This window comes from Mustela nigripes, chromosome 2 (genome assembly GCF_022355385.1).
Source record: "Mustela nigripes isolate SB6536 chromosome 2, MUSNIG.SB6536, whole genome shotgun sequence".
NCBI classification, from domain to species: Eukaryota; Metazoa; Chordata; class Mammalia; order Carnivora; family Mustelidae; genus Mustela; species Mustela nigripes.
Window position 1 is genome coordinate 98149434 of NC_081558.1, and position 20480 is coordinate 98169913.

A 20480-nucleotide genomic window follows, 5' to 3' on the forward strand; every position below is an offset into this window, starting at 1 on the left:
TTAAGTGATTTGTCAGCACTGTTTCAGATATGCTTACAACATCAAGGATATTCTCAGGAAGAGCCATCCAGCCCCACCCCACCAATGGACTTTTCATTGTCCTGAGACTTTAGACTCATTTGCTGCCCTGTTTTTACATGACTCAGACTCCAATGATAGTACACAGCCAGGAAGATGGGCAGTCTTTAACAAAGTGTGTCATTGGCCCCTTTCAGAGATGTAAGAGGAGGTCCCTTGTCGCTTGGTTGCTCTACACTGAATCCTGACTGTGATCCTAAGGCTAGGACTCTTGAAGTTAATTGGAATGGTGTAGACAGTTTTCACAACCAAGCAAAATCAGGGTAGAGGTTGTTTCCCTAATAGGTCCCACATTTCAGGGGTGAGGAGAATATAGAATACAGCACGCTGAGTGCACCAGGCATGCCTGAAACCCTGGGTGTAAAGTTGAAGATGGGCAAGCAGTAGTCAGAGGAAGGACAGGTCAGTCAAGCCACAAACCAACACCAGAGGATGTGAGCACTGAGCTAACGTCCTGTTCCAGGCTAAGCTGAGTTGGGCTGGGTCTGCAAGGTGGAAGCCAACAATTGGAAGAACCCATTGAAGAGAGACATGCAAGAGCAGAGAGATACTGGTCACTTGTGGTCAGCATATTCTGGCTTTTTCAACTCTACATTTCCACCCTGGACTCTCTTCTAAATTCCAGACCTTGTGTCTGACCTTACTGTTGGAAATTATGTTAGAGCCACCATGTCAAAGCCACCTGTATCATCTTCTTCCTCAAACCAGTACCCTTTCTGGCTTCCTTATTTCTCTTGAAGTATACAACCGTCTGCCCATCACCTACTGGAAACTTCGGTCATCTCTCTTCTTTTAGCCTTCACATCTGTTAGTCACAGAGACTTCATCTTTTTTTTTTTTTTTTAATTTTTTTTATTTTTTAGGTTTTCATCATCTGTCCCTCCCTCATGCCAGGCTGCCATTATTACCTAACAAATCCAACATGGCAGGAGCACCCTGCTTGGTCTCTCTGTATCTGATGTCCTTAAGTCTCCTTAAGTCTGACCAGCCCTTTTTATACTGCTAAATATCCTGTCCTTCTTATCACAGAAACCTTCTATAATTCACCCTTACTACTGACCACAACATAAAGTTCACACGACGTCCTGGATGAAGCCAACTTTTCTGACCTCATTTCTTACATCTACACACAAGTGCTCCTTGAGTTGCATCGGTCAGATCACAATTTCCTAAGGAGTCTGGCGCAGTCATGGCACTCTGCCTGTACTTCTGGGGTCCACAATCCCCTCTATCCCACTTCTCTATATCTAAACTCTAGAGAGCTTTCAAGATCTGCTCAGCTTCTCCTTTTCCTGAATCCTTTCCAGGGCAGCCCTGTCCCCTTCTATGTCTCTCGGACTCCTGGCTGGATTGATGCTTCCCTTTATTTGGCAGTTAAGCAAGCCTCTCTTGTGATGAAGCCCCTACTAGTCATAAAGTTATAAAACTATGTTGCTGGAAAGGCTGTTACCATTCAGTTCATCCAGGACTCTCCTGTAAAGAGACATGCCTGAGGTCACATGGCTAAAGAGTGGCTGAGTCAGGGGTTGAACTCAGACAACCTCACCATCAGCTCAGCAGTCCTTCAGCTTTGTCACACCTGTCTCATGGAATGCTGTGTTTTTATTGACCTTAAATTATTTTTTATTTGGCATGAGTGCATGATGTTACATCTGCACAAAACAGGAGTATGTGTCAGGGTCACCTAACTGCTATAACAAACACCCCTCCACATCAGAGGTCAGTGGGGTCAGCAGCTAGGGAAGCGGGGAGTCTAGACTGCTTCAGGTTCCTTCTATCCTTTGACAAGATTACTTTTGATATGCGGCCTCCAAAGTTACTGCCAAGGAGAGTGGAAATTCACATAAAGGAGATTTGTACTTGCCAGGCATGGAAGCGCAATTCATGCTTCCACCCATATTCCATTAGCCACATGAACTTGGCTGTGGGAAGTCTGGCAACTGTTGCTCGGAAAGAAAACAAAATGGATTTGGTGAGCATGTAGCATTTTACTCTGTCATGATAAACATTTACAAAATGTCAGATCCTTTCATCATTTTTCTTGTATACCTCCATTAGAAAATCTGTAAGTTTCTTATGTGATGTTTTTTGTATGCACCCCTCTCCACACCTCCAGTGCCTTGAACATAATAAGAGCCCTAGTTGAACAGTCACTTACAAAATGTCTGAAGATTATATCATATGCATCCTGGTGCACTGGGCAAGCCTAGTGTGGGATTGACTTGATGCATAGATGGAACTCAACGTAGGGCCAGCAATGGAGGGGAACAGACTGGCTGGGAGGATTCCTGATCCGTGAGCTTGATGTATGCATACAGCTCTCCAGACCATTTTATTTTCTATGTGTGTTCCTTAGTCATTCAGTGAGTATCCTTTCTTCTTCTTCAGCGAGGAAAACATACTACTTTTTGGAGCCTCAGGTGTTACATCATCAGATAGTCTCGCTCTCCTCCAGTGGCCCAAGCTGTAAGTCAGCAAACCCTATTGAGCCTCAAGTATGGGCCAGGTGCCAGCAATACAGGGATGAATAAACATGTCCCTTGCTTTGGAGAAACTGAGTTCCATAACTAAAATTAAGTGCTTGTTGGAAGCCTATGTAAAGGTGATGAAAGACTGTTTCCTCAGAGAGACGAGGCAGAAAAGGCCATAATAAAAACCAAACTTAACAATAATAGATGGTTAAGTGCTACATTTTATTTTTAACTAAATTAAGCGAAAAGCCTTCTCAGATCTTTTTTTATTTGACTTAGCCAAGAGATTGAAAAAGAAAGAGGACAGTGTCTTATGATAATTTGCTAAGACCATGTCAGACAAATATAACATCTTGTACCTCTTTTGTTCTTCTAAAATCAGATGTGTCAGAAGAAGTGGGTACAGAACTTTCTCCCAGTAGAAGATGGGAGAAAATGGAAGATACCTCAGAAGAATGTGAAAATACTTCATCTTCGGTTGCATTTGAAAATCTCAAGGCAAATGTAACCGATATAATGTTAATTTTGATAGTGGAGAATGTAAGTGGCCTGCCCAGTGATGCTTTTCAAGTGGAAGTATTACAGGATTTTGACATTGCTGTAGTTACCTTTCCAACGCATGTGGGTAAGATCAAGTGATCACGCATTTGCCAATCTTCTTTGCGCCCCACTTTGGGATTTGAGACACCCAGCTAATTCAATGTTTCTGAAAGCTTGACTTTTTCTCTTAGTTTGTTAATAAGAAATTAATACAGGTTAATATAGGTGCTTTTTTATTTTGAAAGAGAAGCAAATTTGTTTTAAAACTAAATTCTGGTATGTTCAGTAAATCAGACTTCATCGTATGAGTGTGTGTGTGTGTGTGTGAGAGAGAGAGAGAGAGACAGAGAGACGGAGAGAAAGAGAGACAGAGATAACACACCCAGAAAGAAATCTAAAGTCTAAACTTATAGAAGTGATTCAAGCAGAAGAATCAGCATTTTCACATGCATTATCTCACTGGGAGAAGTAAACACTGATCTATGTTACCAGGCTGGACTTACTGGAATGCAATAATGCTGATAATGGCAGACACTCAGCTAGGGACACTGTAAGCCAGGCACTACACGAAGCTCATTGCATGTGTTAACTCATTGGTTCCTTTTAACAACCTTTTGACATTGTTACTACTCGCCATTTTACAGTTGAGGAGACAGAGGTGCGGAGATGCTAATAAATTCCTGGATTTGAACCCCATTGCCCACCTCTACATAGCCTCTTCCCTTACGTCCTTTCCTGTGTATTTGTCTTAGTACTTTCATGGTCATCCTGCATGCAGGAGAGGAAGTGTACGTGATGCAGGGAATGAGGGCTCTTCAAGGTGTGTGTGAGGAGTCATGTTCAGGAGGACCACGGAGTTTTCCAATCTGAGCCCTCGCTATGCCATGGCCGCAGCAGGAGGATGGTTGTGAAATCAGAATTCTAGCTCTGCCATTTGACTACTTCTCAGAGCTTATCCCAGTTACTCCCCTCTGTGCTTGACTTCTGTCCTCAATAGAGTGGAGGAAAAATGACCTACCTGATACAGCTTCTAAGAGGATTAGATGAGACAATGTGTGCAAAGCTCTTAGTATATCTCCTGACACATGGTAAAGACTCAACGAAGGGAGCTATTCTTATGTCAAATCCATAAGTATTTCTTATAAAGGAAAAACTAAGTGGACTTGCTTTTGTTCATTAATCGAAAATCTTGAACGCCTACAATGTGCCAGGCACTTGTTGAGGTGCTGTGAGTACAGGGATGAATAATTCTTGGTCCCTGCTCTTGAGGAATGCCTATGGAGCTGGAGACCCATATGTAAATGAAAAATGAAGACGCAAGAGAAGAAGCTGCCTGCTTCCACGTAAGTGGCAGGCTGTGGGGAATGAGAGGAAAGGGGACCCAAACAAGGTGGCTTGGTTTATACTCTAGTGGCCCTAGTCTCCCAGGTCCCCAATACACTGTTGTTTCCTGCCACTGTTCTTCTCTCTGCAGGAAAAGTTTCCTCCCCTAATCTATCTGCTAAACTCCTCTTTATCCTTCAAAACTCAGATCAGCAGGCACTTAACTCTGGCAATCCTTGTGGGATTCCCACTATTTGTCTTTCTGCCACATCTGACTCCACAATAGGCCATTTGTGTGCTTTCAAGACCCCCACCCCTTCCTAGATGGTAAATTTTCAAGGACTTATCATATTCATTTCTCTATCCCCAGATCCTAGCACAGTGCCTGGCTCATTGTGAGCCCACTATCGATATTTATTAATTTGAAAGAGATAAACAGGGTCAGTCCTGAAAGAGGAATAGGACAGGATTTTAAAAAATCCAAGAAGGGCATTTCAGGTACAGGTGGTTATATATAGCAAGGCAAAAGAGAATAAGGTTTTCAAAATAATGACTAGTTTTTGTGGCAATAAAGAAAATAAAAGGAATGGCAGAGGGTAACCAGAGGTGATGTTTGGAAATTAGTTTGGAGTCAGATAGCCAACCAAGGGCATTTTAAGGCTAGCTAAGGGAGCCATCATAGGTCTTGAGAAAGGAGGAGAGTGAGAGATTTATATTGCACAGAGAACACTCAGTAGGACGTCAAGGTGAGTGGGAGAGAGCTGTGCCTGTAGGAGGGACACAGCTCAGCGGCAGTACACCAGGTAAAACATTTACATGTGTGTTACTCTTCAGAGCAGGAGTTGTAAGTGTGTAAATTCTCATATAGAAATGAAGACCTTGCCTCTAAAAATTGAGCACTTAGCTATCTCCTTTATCTCAGTTAATATTCAGACAGTTTCTTCTGTATAACATAAAAGTATGATCATAATTTTCTGATGGATGGATGGATTGACTGATTGATTTTGATTTGTAGATGCTGTGAAATTTGTTGACAATTGTGTCAGGCACCCCTTCGTGAAACAACTCCAGCTTTCTCCGAGACTTCTGGAAGTGACAAGAACTATCAGGGTTGAAAACCTGCCACCTGGTGTTGATGACTATAATCTGAAAAGTTTATTTGAAAATCCTCAAAATGGAGGAGGGAGAATTGCCAGTATTGAGTGTTTGCCTGAAGAGAATTCGGCTCTGATTGAGTTTTTTGACAAAAAAGGTAATGTCTATGAGCCTGATTTTGTGAACCTACCTCACAGACTCAGCCATTTTAGCAGATCTTAACAGTTATCAGTTGAGTTCTGATGCATTTTATTTTTTAATTCATAAATTTCACTGGAAATCCAATTAGTAATCCTGTTCATCTGGGATATGATAGTTAATGAGTCCAGTGATTTCAACTTTAGAGAAGCAGGGCCCAGTTTTGAAAGATACAAGGAGATTCTCTCACGAGTCTCTGCCTATAGTGAAAACCCCATAATTCTTACAATCTTTGAAATACTGTATTTAAAAAAAGATGATCTGTGTTTTAGCTGTATACTTGGTAGAAATTCTCAAGTTAATTCCAATAAGGTTGGATAAAGAAATACTCAGAAACACATACACTTCCTTTAATGTGTCACTACTTCCCCTTCACCTGTCAGTGTCATCATTCAGAAATTAATAGGGGTGGTCCAGTGGATGTCCGCTGGATTGTTCTTCGTGGCACCCCTGTGAAAACCATGTTCAGCTGAACCTTAGGGAAACACTTCTGAGGATTTTGTCAATACTTGATTGCCACTAGATTGCCAGTTCTCTGAGGCACATACAATGTCAGGGTGGAGATTCCACTTGATGTTCAGAGGTGAAGGCTGAGGAGTGGGAATTAGGGGGCCAGCCTCCTTAGGAAGAGAAGGAACAGTGGGTCTGGGACCAACAGGGGGAGCATAAGACACATCACGTGGTATTCCACCCACTGAGATAAACTGCTCCGTGGGGGATCCATGGAGGATCTGTGGAGGACACTCCCTTTGGCTTTGAAGAGTTGGGGAAACTGGGGTGAAGGTATGCTTTGGCTTAAAATGGAATGAAAGTCCTAGTATTCCTTGGGCAAGGGGACAAAAGAGGAGCTTCTGTCACAATTTCTTTAAATCTCCCAGAGCTTGGGCTTGGGCCCAGGCAGGGAGCTCCATAAAGCTGCCTACTCTAGAAGCGAGCCTCCCGTTTATGGTGGGGCTTCGGACCTTTTGAAGGCTAGGGGCAGTTGGATGTGTCCTCGGAATGTCTACATTACCCACGTAGGACTAATAATAGGAACTATTTAATTGGGGTGGTTTTATGCGGAGCCACACATGTGAGCAGTAGGGCACTCTCAAAGGCTCCCTTTCATCCTGACCTCTTTGTATCATCCGACTACGCCGACCATGCCTCCTCATCTAAGCTCATAACTCTGTTCTCTCTGATCTGAGATACACCGATTTTCCCTTTCTTTCTTTGGCCGCTCCTTCTTATAATTATGATTATGTTTGCATAGCTCTGCAGGGTGCTGCAAAGTGCATTCGCAGACCCTGGTCTGTGACTGTAATCCCTGTTCTACCATGAGAAACAGGCACAAAAAAGGGCAAATAACTTGACTAAGTTTACACAGCTAGTAAGTGACAGAGCCATTATTTGAACCTGGCTAGTCTGGCTAACCTATGCTCTTAAACTCTCCATTCTTTGCCAGTCATTTGCTCACCTATACCATTAAGGGTTCTTACAGGCTGTCTCACCCCTTACGATGGGTTATTAGTAAGGCGGCCAACTGTAGTTAAAGCTGGATTAAAAACACAGTTTACTTAGCAGTCTACATTTTATGTAGATTATTTGAGAGGAATAAGTTGAGCACTTACTCTGGAATTAATTTTGTTCAGTTTTACAAAATCTGATTCACAGAATCTTAAGGAAAAAAACTTTTATCTAATACCTACTCTAGGTTAGATCTTTTGCTGTGTTTTCTGCTACAGTAGCTCACTGAATCCTAGTAATGCCATGCATATTGTAACTTTTTCTTGAAGATGAGGAAACAGGATGGAGAAGTTAAGTCACAGTAAGGTGACATCTGTGATGGTTCTTGAGTCAGACAGATCAGAGTTCAAATCCTGGCTTTGGTGCTTACTAGTTTTGTGATCTTGGGCAACTTACTTGATTACTTTACTTTGTACATATACATCCATCTATCTACTATCTATCTATCTATCGATAATTTACCGATAGATAGATAGATAGATAGATAGATAGATAGATGTATATGTGTGTGTATATATATATGTATATACATGTATATACATACATATATATAGTTTAGAGAAAGAGAGCACAGGTGGAGGGGCAGAGAATGAGAGAGGGAACCTTAAGCAGATGCCACACTGAGTGCAGAACCTGATGTGGGGCTTGATCTCACAATCCCAAGGTCGTGACTTGAGCTGAAACCAAGAATTGGACGCTTAACTGACTATGCCACCCAGGCACCCCATGCATGTTTTTATGGAAGTATAGTCCACACACAAGGTTACATTGGTTTCAGGTGGACAGCACAGTGATTCAACAACTCCATATGCTCTGCCCACAAGTGTAGCCACCATCTGTCACCCTACAGCGTGATCACAGTATCACTGATTCTATTCCCTATGCTGTCCCTTTCCTCTCTATGACTTAGGCGTTCCATAGCTAAAAGCCTGTATCTCCCTGTCCTCGTTATCCATGCATCACAGTGGCTGCACCAATTTACATTCGACCAATAGTGCCTGAGGGCTCCTTTTTCTCCACATCCTCGCTGACACTTGTTACTTCTTGTCTTTTTGATACTAGACACTCTGATTGGTGTGAAGTGATACCTCACCGTAGTTTTGATTTGTATTTCCCTAATGACTAGTGGTGCTGAGCACGTTTTCATGCATGTCTGTTGGCCATCTGCATGTCCTCTTTGGAAAAATGCCTATTCAGGTCCACTGTTGGGCAAGTTACTTGAACCCAGCAAAGCCTGTTTTCTTATCTGTAAAATAGGGCCCACATTACTACTGGCCTCAGAGGAATTTGTGAGGATCAAATGAAATTATGCCTGCAATATGCTTGGCACATCGTGGGTCCTAAGTACACATTAATGGTCCCAGGTCCTGCCTAGGCTTGGAGCCTTTACAGAGCCACGTTGGGAAGTTCAGGCTGTGGGTCTTGGCCTCTGAAGGCCATGTTCTTTTGATGACGTCTGGCTCCAGGCCTAGGAAACAATCATGTACAAGGTAAAGTTATTTTTAACATCTCTCTGCAAGGATGTTATTTTAATCCAAGTTGTTATTGGAATTCATTCTAATTCTCTTCCTTCTTAGACTCCCTGTACCTGTCTCATAACTAATACAAGAGGAAGAAGAGTACGCCCTCCCCCGCCACACACACACACACACACACACACACACACACACACACATCCCACTGTAGGGACTGCTCCCATGGAAGTGGCAGGAGAGCGATTATAGCAAGGACAAGGGGGAGGTACAGGACTTACTGAATCTGAGGTCCCAGGGGCTGGGCTCTCCAATGGCTGTGAGGTGATCTTGTTTGGAATCCCTGGTAAAAGGGGCAAGAGCGTGGGCTTTGGGTTTAGACAGATCCTGGCTCAAATCTGAGCTCAGTTATTTGTCCTTTACATCACCCTGAGTTACCTAACCTTCCCTAGCCTCAGTTTTATCATTTGTAAATAGGGATGATAATAATCCTGCCTCTCAGAGGGCTTCTAGGACGCTGAAATAAATAAATATATGGAAAGCACTTAGAATGGGTCTGACACATGGTCAGCTCTGATAATTATTGTTATGCTCCTCCTGTTACAGGTATTAAAGGAATCTAAATCAGCTAGGAAGCGTAAAACGGTGAGACTGTACAGAAAACAGCAAAATAGCTTGATTCTTACATGAGCTTTGCTTTGGGCACCAGAATATTCTTTGCACTGGGGCAAACATTACCCCCATATTTGTGAACACACTTTTATCTCTTTATTAACCTGGTGGTGATATATTGGTGTTACCAGAAAACAGAAAATAGAATTTACTTAACAGAATTTCAACATAGAGTGATCTTGGTTGGAAAGTGTTCCATTAAGCAAGGGATAGCTATGTAGGATTAATAAAAATCAGTTTATATCTGAGCACTTTAAGAGTAGTGCTGCTTTTTAATAGCATGTTATAACATCATAATTTTACAATCATTAGAGTTTTTTTCCCTAGGAGAAAAGTGTTGTTGTTGTTTTTTTTCACTTGAAACATGTTAACACTGGGATTACTTTATTTCTTTCCTTTTAAGCATTACACACCATCATGACCAAGAAACTTGACCTCGATAATATGCCACTCTTTGTGTTTCCATACTACACCTCTTTGGGCACAGCCTTGTATGGAAAGGAGAAACCTCTGATCAAGCTTCCAGCACCATTCAGAGAATCATTAGATCTTCCCTTATGGAGGTTCTTACAGAAAAAGAGGCATCTGATTGATGAGATAAATGAGGAAGCGATACGTTGTCACAGTGATCTAATATGGTCCGAACTCAGATGTGAAGTTACCATCAGACCTGCAACCACATTATTCTGTCTAGGTAGACTGAGAATCAGGAACTGGAAGGAAGATGTTTCCACAGCATTCTCTAGCATCAGGTCTAAATATAAAGTTACCCCCTTTAAAGTGGATCCCGTAGTGTGGGACACCATAAAAAATAATGTAGGAGACGACAGGATTTTGATTGAATTTGATACCCTGAAGGGTATTGTAACCTTAGTGGGGAGATCAGAGGATGTACAGAACATTGAGCCACAAGTCAAGGAATTAATAGAAAGTACCACTCAAAAACTTAAAAGAGAAGAGCAAAGTCTAAAGGAGAAAGTGGCCATTTCTCCAGGGAGGTATTTTCTTTTGTGTCACAGAGATGTCCTCGGGCGTCTCCGCACCGAGTGCCCAGAAATGGAGATTTGTTATGATGAAGACTCTCAACATGTGTGTTTCAAAGGCCTCTACACAGACGTGTATAAAGCCAAGTGTGAAATACAGAAAGAGGTGTGCACCATGGTTCAAAAAAGCATCCAGCTTCCCCCTGAGATTTTCCAGTTTTTGCAAAAAGGAGACTGTACAGAATTCTCGAAGTCTCTTTTCATGGCACAGAAAATTCTTGCCGTTTGTGAGCTAGAGGGTAAAACTGTTCTCTTAATCGGCTATTCCCCTAAAGTCCTGTTAGATGCCGAAAAGCAAATGGTCAGTGCCTTCAGTTACAAGCGCATCAACATTGACGACAGGGAAGTTCTAAATGGCAAGAAATGGAAAGCGCTCACTCACAGCTTGCAGAAGAGACACAATTCCTCCTCAAAGACTGTAATAATCGATGAATTAACTTCAGAAACCAAAGCGGAGGTCATCATCGCGGGCTGTGTGAGAGAAGTGAATGAATCCTATAGCTCGCTTTTTGACTTTGTGGAAAAACACACGAAAATAGAGAGATTGATTAGAATAAATCCTCCCGTAATCATTGATTATTTAAGGATAGAAAAAAAGCCATTCTGGCAAAAGATAAAGACAACAAATGTTCAGGTAATTTTCAATCTTGAAAATAAACAAAAGGGCATTTTGCTAATTGGGCCAAAGGCCAAAGTCCTGGAGGGGGTGAACATCGTCAGGCAAGCTGTGGATTCCGTCTGTATTGAAAACGTCCATATTGATAGGCCATTGGTCAGCCAGTTCTTCCAGGAGAAAGCACAGTATTATAAAAGAGAGGTCAAACGGTTGTTTGGATGTTCCATTGACCTACAGGAGAATGGAGGAGAGGGGGAGGGAGGGGGCAGGGATGGGCAGAGCAGCTCGTCCCAGGTGGAGCTGGCCCCGGGAGTCTCACTGACCATGCCGCAGAGCAGCTTGTCTCGGGTGGAGCTGGCCCCTGGAGTCTGGCTGATGGTGCAGCAGGGCGACTTGACCCGGTTTCCTGTCGAGGTGGTGGTGAGCACCGCCAAGGAGGACCTGCAGCTCTGCAGCAGCCTGGCAGCAGCTCTTTCAAAAGCAGCTGGCCCCGAGCTCCAAGAGGCCTGCGACCAGATAGTGAAGACAAGGGGCAAGATCCCCCCAGGCAGTGCCGTCATCTCAAAAGCAGGAAAGCTCCCGTACCGCCATGTGATCCATGCCGTGGGGCCCGAGTGGAAGGACGACGAGGACCTGAAGTGCATGCTCCTGTTAAAGAGAGCTGTAGAAGAAACTCTCCGTTTGGCTGAGACACACCAGTGCCAGTCCATAGCCATCCCGGCCATCAGCTCCGGAGCTGGGGGCTTTCCCTTAGCCCGGTGTGTGAAGGTGATTATTTTGGCTATCAAGAAAAACTTCCAGTGTAAGCAGGACGGACACACCTTGAAAGAGATCTACCTTGTGGATACAGCTGAGAAGACTGTCCAGGCTTTTGCGGAAACTGTGAAAACTGTATTTGAGAGTGTCCCGTCTCCGACAGGTCCTCTGCCCGGTTTATCACAGGCAGTTCAGCCGGTCTTGACAAACGTTCCTGGAAACAGACAGATTTCATTGTCCCAGGGAAACCTGAGGCTCCTGCTGGTGGAAGGAGATGTGCAGAATGCTACTGTGAGTGTCCCTTCTGTCCCTGCCTGTAGAGCCCCCGCAACTCCAGCTAGCCTATAGCCCAAGGCAGACTAGGACCCAGGGGAAAAACCCCTGCTCTCCCAGCCTCGGAAGTGGTTTCCTCGAAGACTGGGAGGCTTTGCTGAGGCACTGACCCACAGAGACTGGCCAGTCGATTGGGGGAACTGCAAGTGTACTCAGATCATGAGGTTGCCAGTAAATGCAAAACCCCACGATACTATCTCACCTTTTTACATGTATACTTTTTCAGTGCCTTTATACCTGTCACATTTTGGCAAATCTAAGGTGAATTTCCTGTCTCATTTGCGGAGGGCAGATACCAAACACTTAGAGCATTTGATGTGGACAGAGACCGGAATCTTGTCAATGACGCCGAACCAGGGTGAACTATAGTCCTCCTTGGTGACCCAGGCCGTGCAGCTTTGAATATCACTTTTCACATGCCTTCTCTTCTCTTTTCTTGGTGTCCTTGGTGTTCTTGGTCTCGATCCCAATTTAGAAAAGCTCTGTCCGATCAAACCAGTCTGCTCACAGCTCCAAGCTCCCCGGTGTATCCCCTCCTATTATATGACTGCCCTGCTCTCTTTGCTTGCTGCCCTGATGCCTGTTTCCCAGAGCCCATAAGAGGCAGCGGCCTCTGCACTCTTTCAGAAACCCTGTGCTGTTTATATCTTGCTTTTTGACAGCTCTCTGTCATCCTGGGGTGCTATTTAAATAAGTCATCTTGTAACCCTTTGCCTCGGGTGGCATTTCAATCTCTGAAATTAATCATCATTGCGTCCCCACCTCTAGTGTCAAACCCAGGGGCTCAAATATAGAGATGCTTTGGTGAATGCTCTTTGTTAGTATCTGAAACAAATTGGTTTTGTCTTCAAGGTTGATGTTCTTGTCAACTCCATTCCCATGAATCTCAGGCTCAATACAGGGCTCCTTTCTCGGGCCCTTGTGACAAAAGCGGGGCCAAAGCTCCAGGAGGAATTGGACAGAGTCGGCCAAGCAGTGGTTGTTGGCATGGGCACAGTTCTCCGAACCAGTGGACACAATCTGCACTGCCGGAATGTGCTTCATGTAGTGGCTCCGCACTGGAGAGATGGGTGCACGTCTTCACACAAGGTGCGGCCAAGTTCTAGGTTCTCTGGGAAACTGGGTCGCCCTTGGGACCCTCCTCTCCGTATAACGTAGGGTGGCTTCTGTCTGTCTCAGTATCGACGGGTTCTACTACGATGGCCATTTCTTTCAGCCATAGCTGACTTCGCCTGAAGACTAGTTAATGATATAAATTGATTACATCGCTCAATCATTATTGGGGCCCAGGGAAGAGTTACTGAAGGTGACACAGCTGCAGTGAGGATAGGAAGGTGAGGGCATGAAGAATGGAAGAGAACGAAGGATTAGAACAGTAGTTGCTTTGCGTCTTTCTTTCCTTGTTGAGTGAGTTTGAGTCTTTTTAGAGGGTCTCTGATGTTCCCTTTTCCTTGTCTGCCGTGTGCTTTTCTTTCCTTTTTTGACAGCCCTTAACCTCTTTTGAGAGGAGAAGAGCAGACAGAGACCACAGTCAAAGTTGCTAAATTCTTGTCCTTTTTGTTCTAACTCCCATTTCTAGGAGAGATGCATAAAGATGTGCTTTGTGCTTTGCAGGTCATGAGAGACATAATCAGGAAATGTCTGGAAATCACTGAGAACTTGTTCTTAAGATCAATTGCATTTCCAGCAATAGGAACCGGAAATCTGGGGTTTCCTAAAACTGTGTTTGCTGAATTAATAACTTCAGAAGTATTAAACTTTAGTAGCAAGATTCAACTGACAGCTTTACAAGAGGTTCAGTTTCTGCTGCACCCAAGTGATCATGAAACTATTAAGGTACAGTCTCACTCATTTCTGGTTATTTTGGCAGCCGAGAGCTAACGTTTTCAAATGTCTTGTTTGTTTGTCTATTCGGTTGTTTCTTCCATGTATTTCCCGTATAGGAAAGTGAAGGAGTAGTATAGACTAGTTGTAGCATGGGAAATATCAAGCAAATTAATGGATATAGAAAAAAAATTAACTTCTTATTAAGGAGAACTCCAAAATAAATAAAATAAATAAAAATAAATAAATAAAAATAGACAATGGTAGAATGAACTCCCTTGTACCCATTACTCGCCTTCATAATTATCGAACCATGGCCAGTATGTTTCATCTCTATCTCTATTTATTTCCCTCCTTCCTATATTATTTCCAAACAAATCCTAGAAATACATTACCCATAAACAATTCAGTATTTATTTTAAGCAATAGGATTCTTTTTAAAAAGTAACATGACCACAATACTATTTCACACTTAAAATAAACTGAAAATCACTCCCTATTTCCTCAATTATCAAGTCAATGTTCAAATTTCCACTGTCTCACAAATGCCTTGTTTTGTCTTTTGTTTTTGTTTTTTTTTTTTTAGATTTATTTATTTATTTGAGATAGCAAGAGTGCATGCATGTGTGCGTGCACTTGCACCAGGGGGAGGGGCAGTGGGAGAGGGAGAGAGAGAATCTCAAGTTGACGCCCCTGAGTGCAGAGGCTCCCCCACCCCATGGGCTGGGTCCGATCTCATCACCCTGAGATCATGACCAAGTGGAAACCAAGAACCCAACACTCAACTAACCAAGCTACCCAGGTGCTCCTGCCTTATTTTGTTTTTATAGCTTGTTTGTTTGAATCACAATTCAAATAAGGCCTGTACATCACAGTGGAGCTGACATCCCTCAATCCTCCTTTAATCTATAGGATTCCCTTCCATGTGAACATAGAAAGTTTAGTACATAATATAAAAGTTGTAGTCCTCTAAGTAAGAGGAAGAATGGTTATGGTCCTGTAAATAATGTTAGGAGAATGTCAGGATGAGATTCAATTGAAAGGTGTAGTTAGAATGAACTCAGCACATCCCCATGGGAGTAGGAGAGTTGGGATTAGAAATACCAGCACCATCTTCTGCTCTAGAGAGTCTATCAACCAACAGTCCACCTTTACCCACGGAGCTTGCCTGCCTGCCAGCCAGCCTGGCCACCCCTGGAGTCCTGTGAGCCTGGGATCCTGGCTCTGTAGTCTCCCCACATCTCCCTCCCATTATTAGATCAAGCTTTTAGGAGAGATGTTACTTATCCCCACCCCCCGCCCCAAATCTCTCTTGCTTGTTTAAAGGAGGAAGAAAGTAATGATTTGAGGATGTCCCCACCAGGCAAAGAAATGGAATTCACAGGTTCATTAACCCTAGAATACATACACCAGCCTCTTACTTCAGAGAACACTAGTCCCCAAGAGATTCCTCTCCTGGGACAAATAAGAAGTAAAAAAATGGAAGTGGTTGCTGTCATTGTGACTGTCCTTCTCTTAACTACTCTGTTTTTTACAACTGGCAAGATACTTGCTTTTATTGATTATGAAGCCAATACTTCACTGTGGAAACTTTGAACCTTACAAAATGTGTACATTTTTTTTTATCGCGTTTCATTGTAATCTTCTTTTATACATGTGCGCCTTTAGAAGTGGGATTATATAGTGCAATTTCATATCATTCTTTTTTAAAATTTAATAGTATAAAAAGAGAATTTCTCTATTCCACTAAAACTATTCTTTGAAAATGGAATTCTTAATGGCCGCTAAACATTTCGACACATGGATATACCAAAATTTACTTAACCATTTCCCTGTTGGATTTTTAAACTGTTTTGTTTCTTCTCTGTTACAAATAGTGTGTAATGAACATGCTTATATTTATAACTTTCATCACCTATTTAATAGTTTTCCTAGAACACATTTGTTTTTTGTTTTTTTTTTTTTTTTTAGATTTTATTTATTTAGTCAGAGAGAGAGAGCGAGAGTGAGCACAGGCAGACAGAGTGGCAGGCAGAGTCAGAGGAAGAAGCAGGCTCCCCGCGGAGCAAGGAGCCCAATGTGGGACTCGATCCCAGGACGCCGGGATCATGACCTGAGCCGAAGGCAGCTGCTTAACCAACTGAGCCACCCAGGCGTCCCTCCTAGAACACATTTGTAAAAACAGAATTATATGTAGTATTTTCATGATTTCTTTGAGAGTAACACTTTGAGAGTTGTTCTCTCCTAAGGATGTGTTCACGTTAAGATCAAAATCCCTGATGAATCAGATTTATTCATCTACGGAGGACTGTAGTGGTCAAAACTGTCTTTGTATTTCCAGGCATTTTCAGATGAATTTGCCAGAAGGACGAATGGAAATTTTGTCAGTGCCAAAGTGCCCAAGGCCGAAGATACACAAGGTTCAGTAAAGCTGTGAGATGAGAAATTATTTCTAGTTGCTGAATAACCGTTCAGTGAAAGACGATGGTGATGATTCTAATGAAAGAATCAGCTAGTGATAAAGAAGATATTAAATTATATCCCACACCCCTGAGTATGTAAAGCATTGGCTGGGCTCATGAGGTCTGAAGGGGAAGAGCAGACGGGTAAATTACACATCTCTACAGTGGGCTTGTGAGTAGTGACGCGGCTACCAGTGTCTAAGGATGATGTGACAGGTGTTTGCAGGAACGGGTACATGTAGAGAGACAACACTAACCAAATGCTTCTGCTGCATCAGAGCTGCTGATGCTAGATTTGACTTTATCCAAACTCCCGCTTAGAGTCTGCTGAGGCTTCTTGAATCGGAATGTGTATGTTTCCCATCAAAGTTGGGGATTTCTGTCATTCTTTTTTTTTTTTAATTAAAAAAAATTTTATTTATTTATTTGACAGATCACAAGTAGGCAGAGAGGCAGGCAGGAAGCAGAAGCAGAGAGCCTGATTCGGGGCTTGATCCCAGGACCCTGAGATCATGACCCGAGCCGAAGGCAGAGGCTTAACCTACTGAGCCACCCAGGCACCCCTCAGTCATTCTTTAATTAGTTTACCACACTAGTCTCTCTCCAGTGCCCCAATAACATGAATGTGAAGTGTTTTGATAGCATTCCATGGACCCTGGGATCTCTCTTTTTTTCTTCCTCTCCTTTTTTCGTCTCTTTTCTCTCTGTTCATCATGTTGGTCAATTTCTATTGACCCACCTCCAAGTTCGTGGACTCTTTTCTCTGTCCACTGGACAGAGAAAAATCCAGTGATTTTTTTTTTACCTTCAGATACTGTATTTTTAAACTCTAAAGTGTCCATTTGGTTCCTTTCTTTATGGTTTATAAATTGTAAACTGCAGAGCGTCCTCTTTTTCCATTCATTCTAGATCATTTTCAGGCACTCGGCTGTGTTTGCCTTGACCTCAGTTATAACAGATGCTTTAAAGTCTTTGTCAAGTAATTCCAACAGCTGGATCATCTTGAGATTAGCGTCTGTAATTGAGTGTCTTGATTCTTGAGAACTGGTCACGTTTTCCTGGTTCCTTACAGGACAAACCATTCTGGGTTATAGACTGGGCATTTTAAATATTAGGTTGTGAAACTTGGGTCCTATTAAAATCTTCTGGAAAATGGTGATCGTTTTGTTTGTTTTAGCAGGTGGTCAGTCAATTAAGTTAATTCTAAGCACTCTGTCTCACCTTCTGGGTGGGCAGCAATTCCAATGTTAATTTAGTTCTCAAGGTCTTTGCCATGCAGCTTGGGTCTGTCCCCACACTTGCAGCTCCAGCTCTGTATTTGTACACAGAATAGGGGCTACCTTCTCCAGCTTTCACCTGTCTGGGACTCCTATACTCTCTGCTCAAGGGAGCCCACTTTCTAGGTCCTCTGGCCAGAAACACAGGGTTCTCTGGGAGCTTAAGCTGCCTGTTCATCTGCCTCATAATTTTGCGGGTAAGAGTTGCCCTTATGGGCAAAGTGGAGAGACAAAGAGGGAGAGAAAGAGAGAGAGCCACAGGTATGGCCCATGCACACACATACAACTTTTTAAAAAAAGAATATATATTTTTTTAATGCTGTGAAATATATCACATAGAAGAATGCTTAAATCACAGATATTGAAATCAGTAGTTATGAAGCATATTTTTCTATAATAAGCCTCTATCTTTTCTTAAGAAATAGAGATTATCATAAATAAAATTTTGTGTAATTTACCATTATATAAGCATATTAATAAATAGACTGATGTATACTCATGTAAGCACTATGACTTTCTTATTATGTGAATACCCTTTTTAAAAAAATGAACTTATAATGTATCATTTGCCCCAGGGGTACAGGTCTGTGAATCGTCAGGCTTACACATTTCACAGCACTCACCATAGCACATACCCTCCCCAATGTCCATTACCCAACCACCCTCTCCCTACACCCCCCACCTCCCAGCAACCCTCATTTTGTTTCATGAGATTAAGAGTCTCTTAGGGTTTGTCTCCCTCCCCGGTCCCATCTTGTTTCATTTTTTCCCTCCCTATGTCCCACAATCCCCTGCCCTGCCTCTCAACTTCCTCATATTAGAGAGATCATATGATAATTGTCTTTCTCTGACTGACTTACGTCTTTCAACATAATACCCTCTAGTTCCATCCACATCATTGCAAATGGCAAGCGTTCATTTCTTTTGATGGCTGCATAGTATTCCATTGTGTATATATATATACACCACATCTTCTTTATCCATTCATCTGTTGATGGACATCTAGGTTCTTTCCAGAGTTTGGCTATTGTGGACAGTGCTGCTATAAACATTCAGGTATACATGCCCCTTAGGATCACCACATTTTTATCTTTAGGATAAATACCCAATAGTTAAACAGCTTTTTTTTTTTTAAGAAAAAAAATATTTTTAACTCAGAGAGAGAGAAAGTACATGTGCACACAGGAACTGGGGAAGGGGCAGAGGGAGAGAGAGAGAGAATCTCAAGCAGACTCCCTGCTGAGCATGGAGGCCCATGTGGGGCTTGGTCTGGCCACCAGGAGATCATCACCTGAGCCAAAATCAAGAGTAAGACACCAAACCGACTGAGTCACCCAGGTGTCCCCACATACATGCTTTTCAGAGCATAAGAGCCCTTTCTTTTCATTCTTCCAGACAGAAAGACAGAATGCCTCTCAGAATTTTGGCTCCCTGTGGTGCCACCATGGAGCTCTGCAACTGGGCTCATCCTGAGGCAAGGCCTGAGTTAAAAAAAGGAAAAATCTGGACAGTAATGAGGATTCCTTCTCATACTCTTCAGTTCACAGGGACCCTTTTTCTAATCCTCTGGCTGCAAAGATAGGGATTCTTATGGCACAGTTCTGCAACTGGGGCCACCTTGGGGCAGTGCTGAGAGAAAAAGAGGGAAAATTTCAAGACAAAATAAAATGAGAAACTCTTCCAGCCCCTTACCGGTGGCTTCTTCAACTCCCTCTTCTTCTGACTCCCTCTTCCAGTCTGTTTGTTTACTTTTCAGGTCTTGGTTAGTGGCTTCTTTGTATTTATCCTGCATTTTTCGTTATAATTCTTGAGTGGGATAGGTGCGAGGGGGCCTGACATTACCTTGGCCAGCAGCAGAAGTCCACATTTGATACTCTATTTTATAATCCTTTCTCAGAAACTGACCATCACTGGGGTTCAGAGTCAGGGCTGGTTAAGGGCTGGAGATCGGAGGGGAGGAAGTATGAGAGAAATGCATCTGTAGAGTGTGAGATCTGAGTCATTCTTGCTGTTACCAACTTGTTTAGGGACTCCATTTCCTTTCTTCTCAGGTTTCCACGGGACTATGCCTAGCTCTAATGTAGATGTGCATGAAATGAAAATTGGTCCCGTCACCTTCCAGGTGGCCTTTGGAGATATCACTAAAGAAGAGGCTGATGTGATTGTAAATTCAACATCAAAAGCATTTAATCTCAAAGCAGGTACTTTACTTGTAGGATCTGAGTAGTGTTAATAGTCAACTGTCCTATAGATGCTATAGCCAAACTGGTCTCCCCAACTTTGGCTCATTAATAGTAATAATTTTAAGATTATTTAGACATGGTCTCTAATAATTGGTAACATGTAATTTATAAATTTTTCTTCTTTCTTATCAGAAATACCCAGGTTATAGGATTCCTTTGATGATTAGGAAAGCTTTTTTAGATAATAAAGCAATCATTCTGATCCAGATGTACTATTCTGATTTTTTTCAATTCATGTTTGTAAGCCTCTTGCTTTTCTCCTATAGGGGTATCCAGAGCAATTCTAGAATGTGCTGGACAAAATGTGGAAATGGCATGTTCTCACCTAGGTAAGGCACCATACTGTTTTTTGGTCCAAAATTATAAGTAGTAGGCTGACTATGGGAGGCTTTGGAGAGGCTGGGGAGAGTCTTGGGATTGGGGAGACAACATATGAATCTTAAAATCATACATTTGACCAAAGAATTCTAATCATAGACAATTAGAAGTGAAAAGTAATCTCACACTTAAAAAGAAAAGATAAGAAAGATTCCTCAAAGACCATTATCTTAGGAGTCTCTTTTCACATAAA

At 42.5% G+C, this 20480-nt stretch overlaps 1 protein-coding gene across 2 annotated transcripts in view; it reads left to right on the forward strand.

The window, feature by feature from the left end:
- PARP14 (poly(ADP-ribose) polymerase family member 14) overlaps window positions 1–20480 on the forward strand; it is a 51336-nt gene that overhangs the window by 14751 nt on the left and 16105 nt on the right. Inside the window, exons 4-11 of one of the 2 annotated variants that reach the window (XM_059391067.1) lie at window positions 2932–3174; window positions 5428–5664; window positions 9759–12061; window positions 12956–13192; window positions 13718–13939; window positions 16269–16347; window positions 19718–19867; window positions 20176–20238. In XM_059391067.1, the coding sequence (XP_059247050.1) occupies window positions 2932–3174; window positions 5428–5664; window positions 9759–12061; window positions 12956–13192; window positions 13718–13939; window positions 16269–16347; window positions 19718–19867; window positions 20176–20238 (3534 nt within the window). The other variant, XM_059391068.1, reaches the window with a different exon arrangement.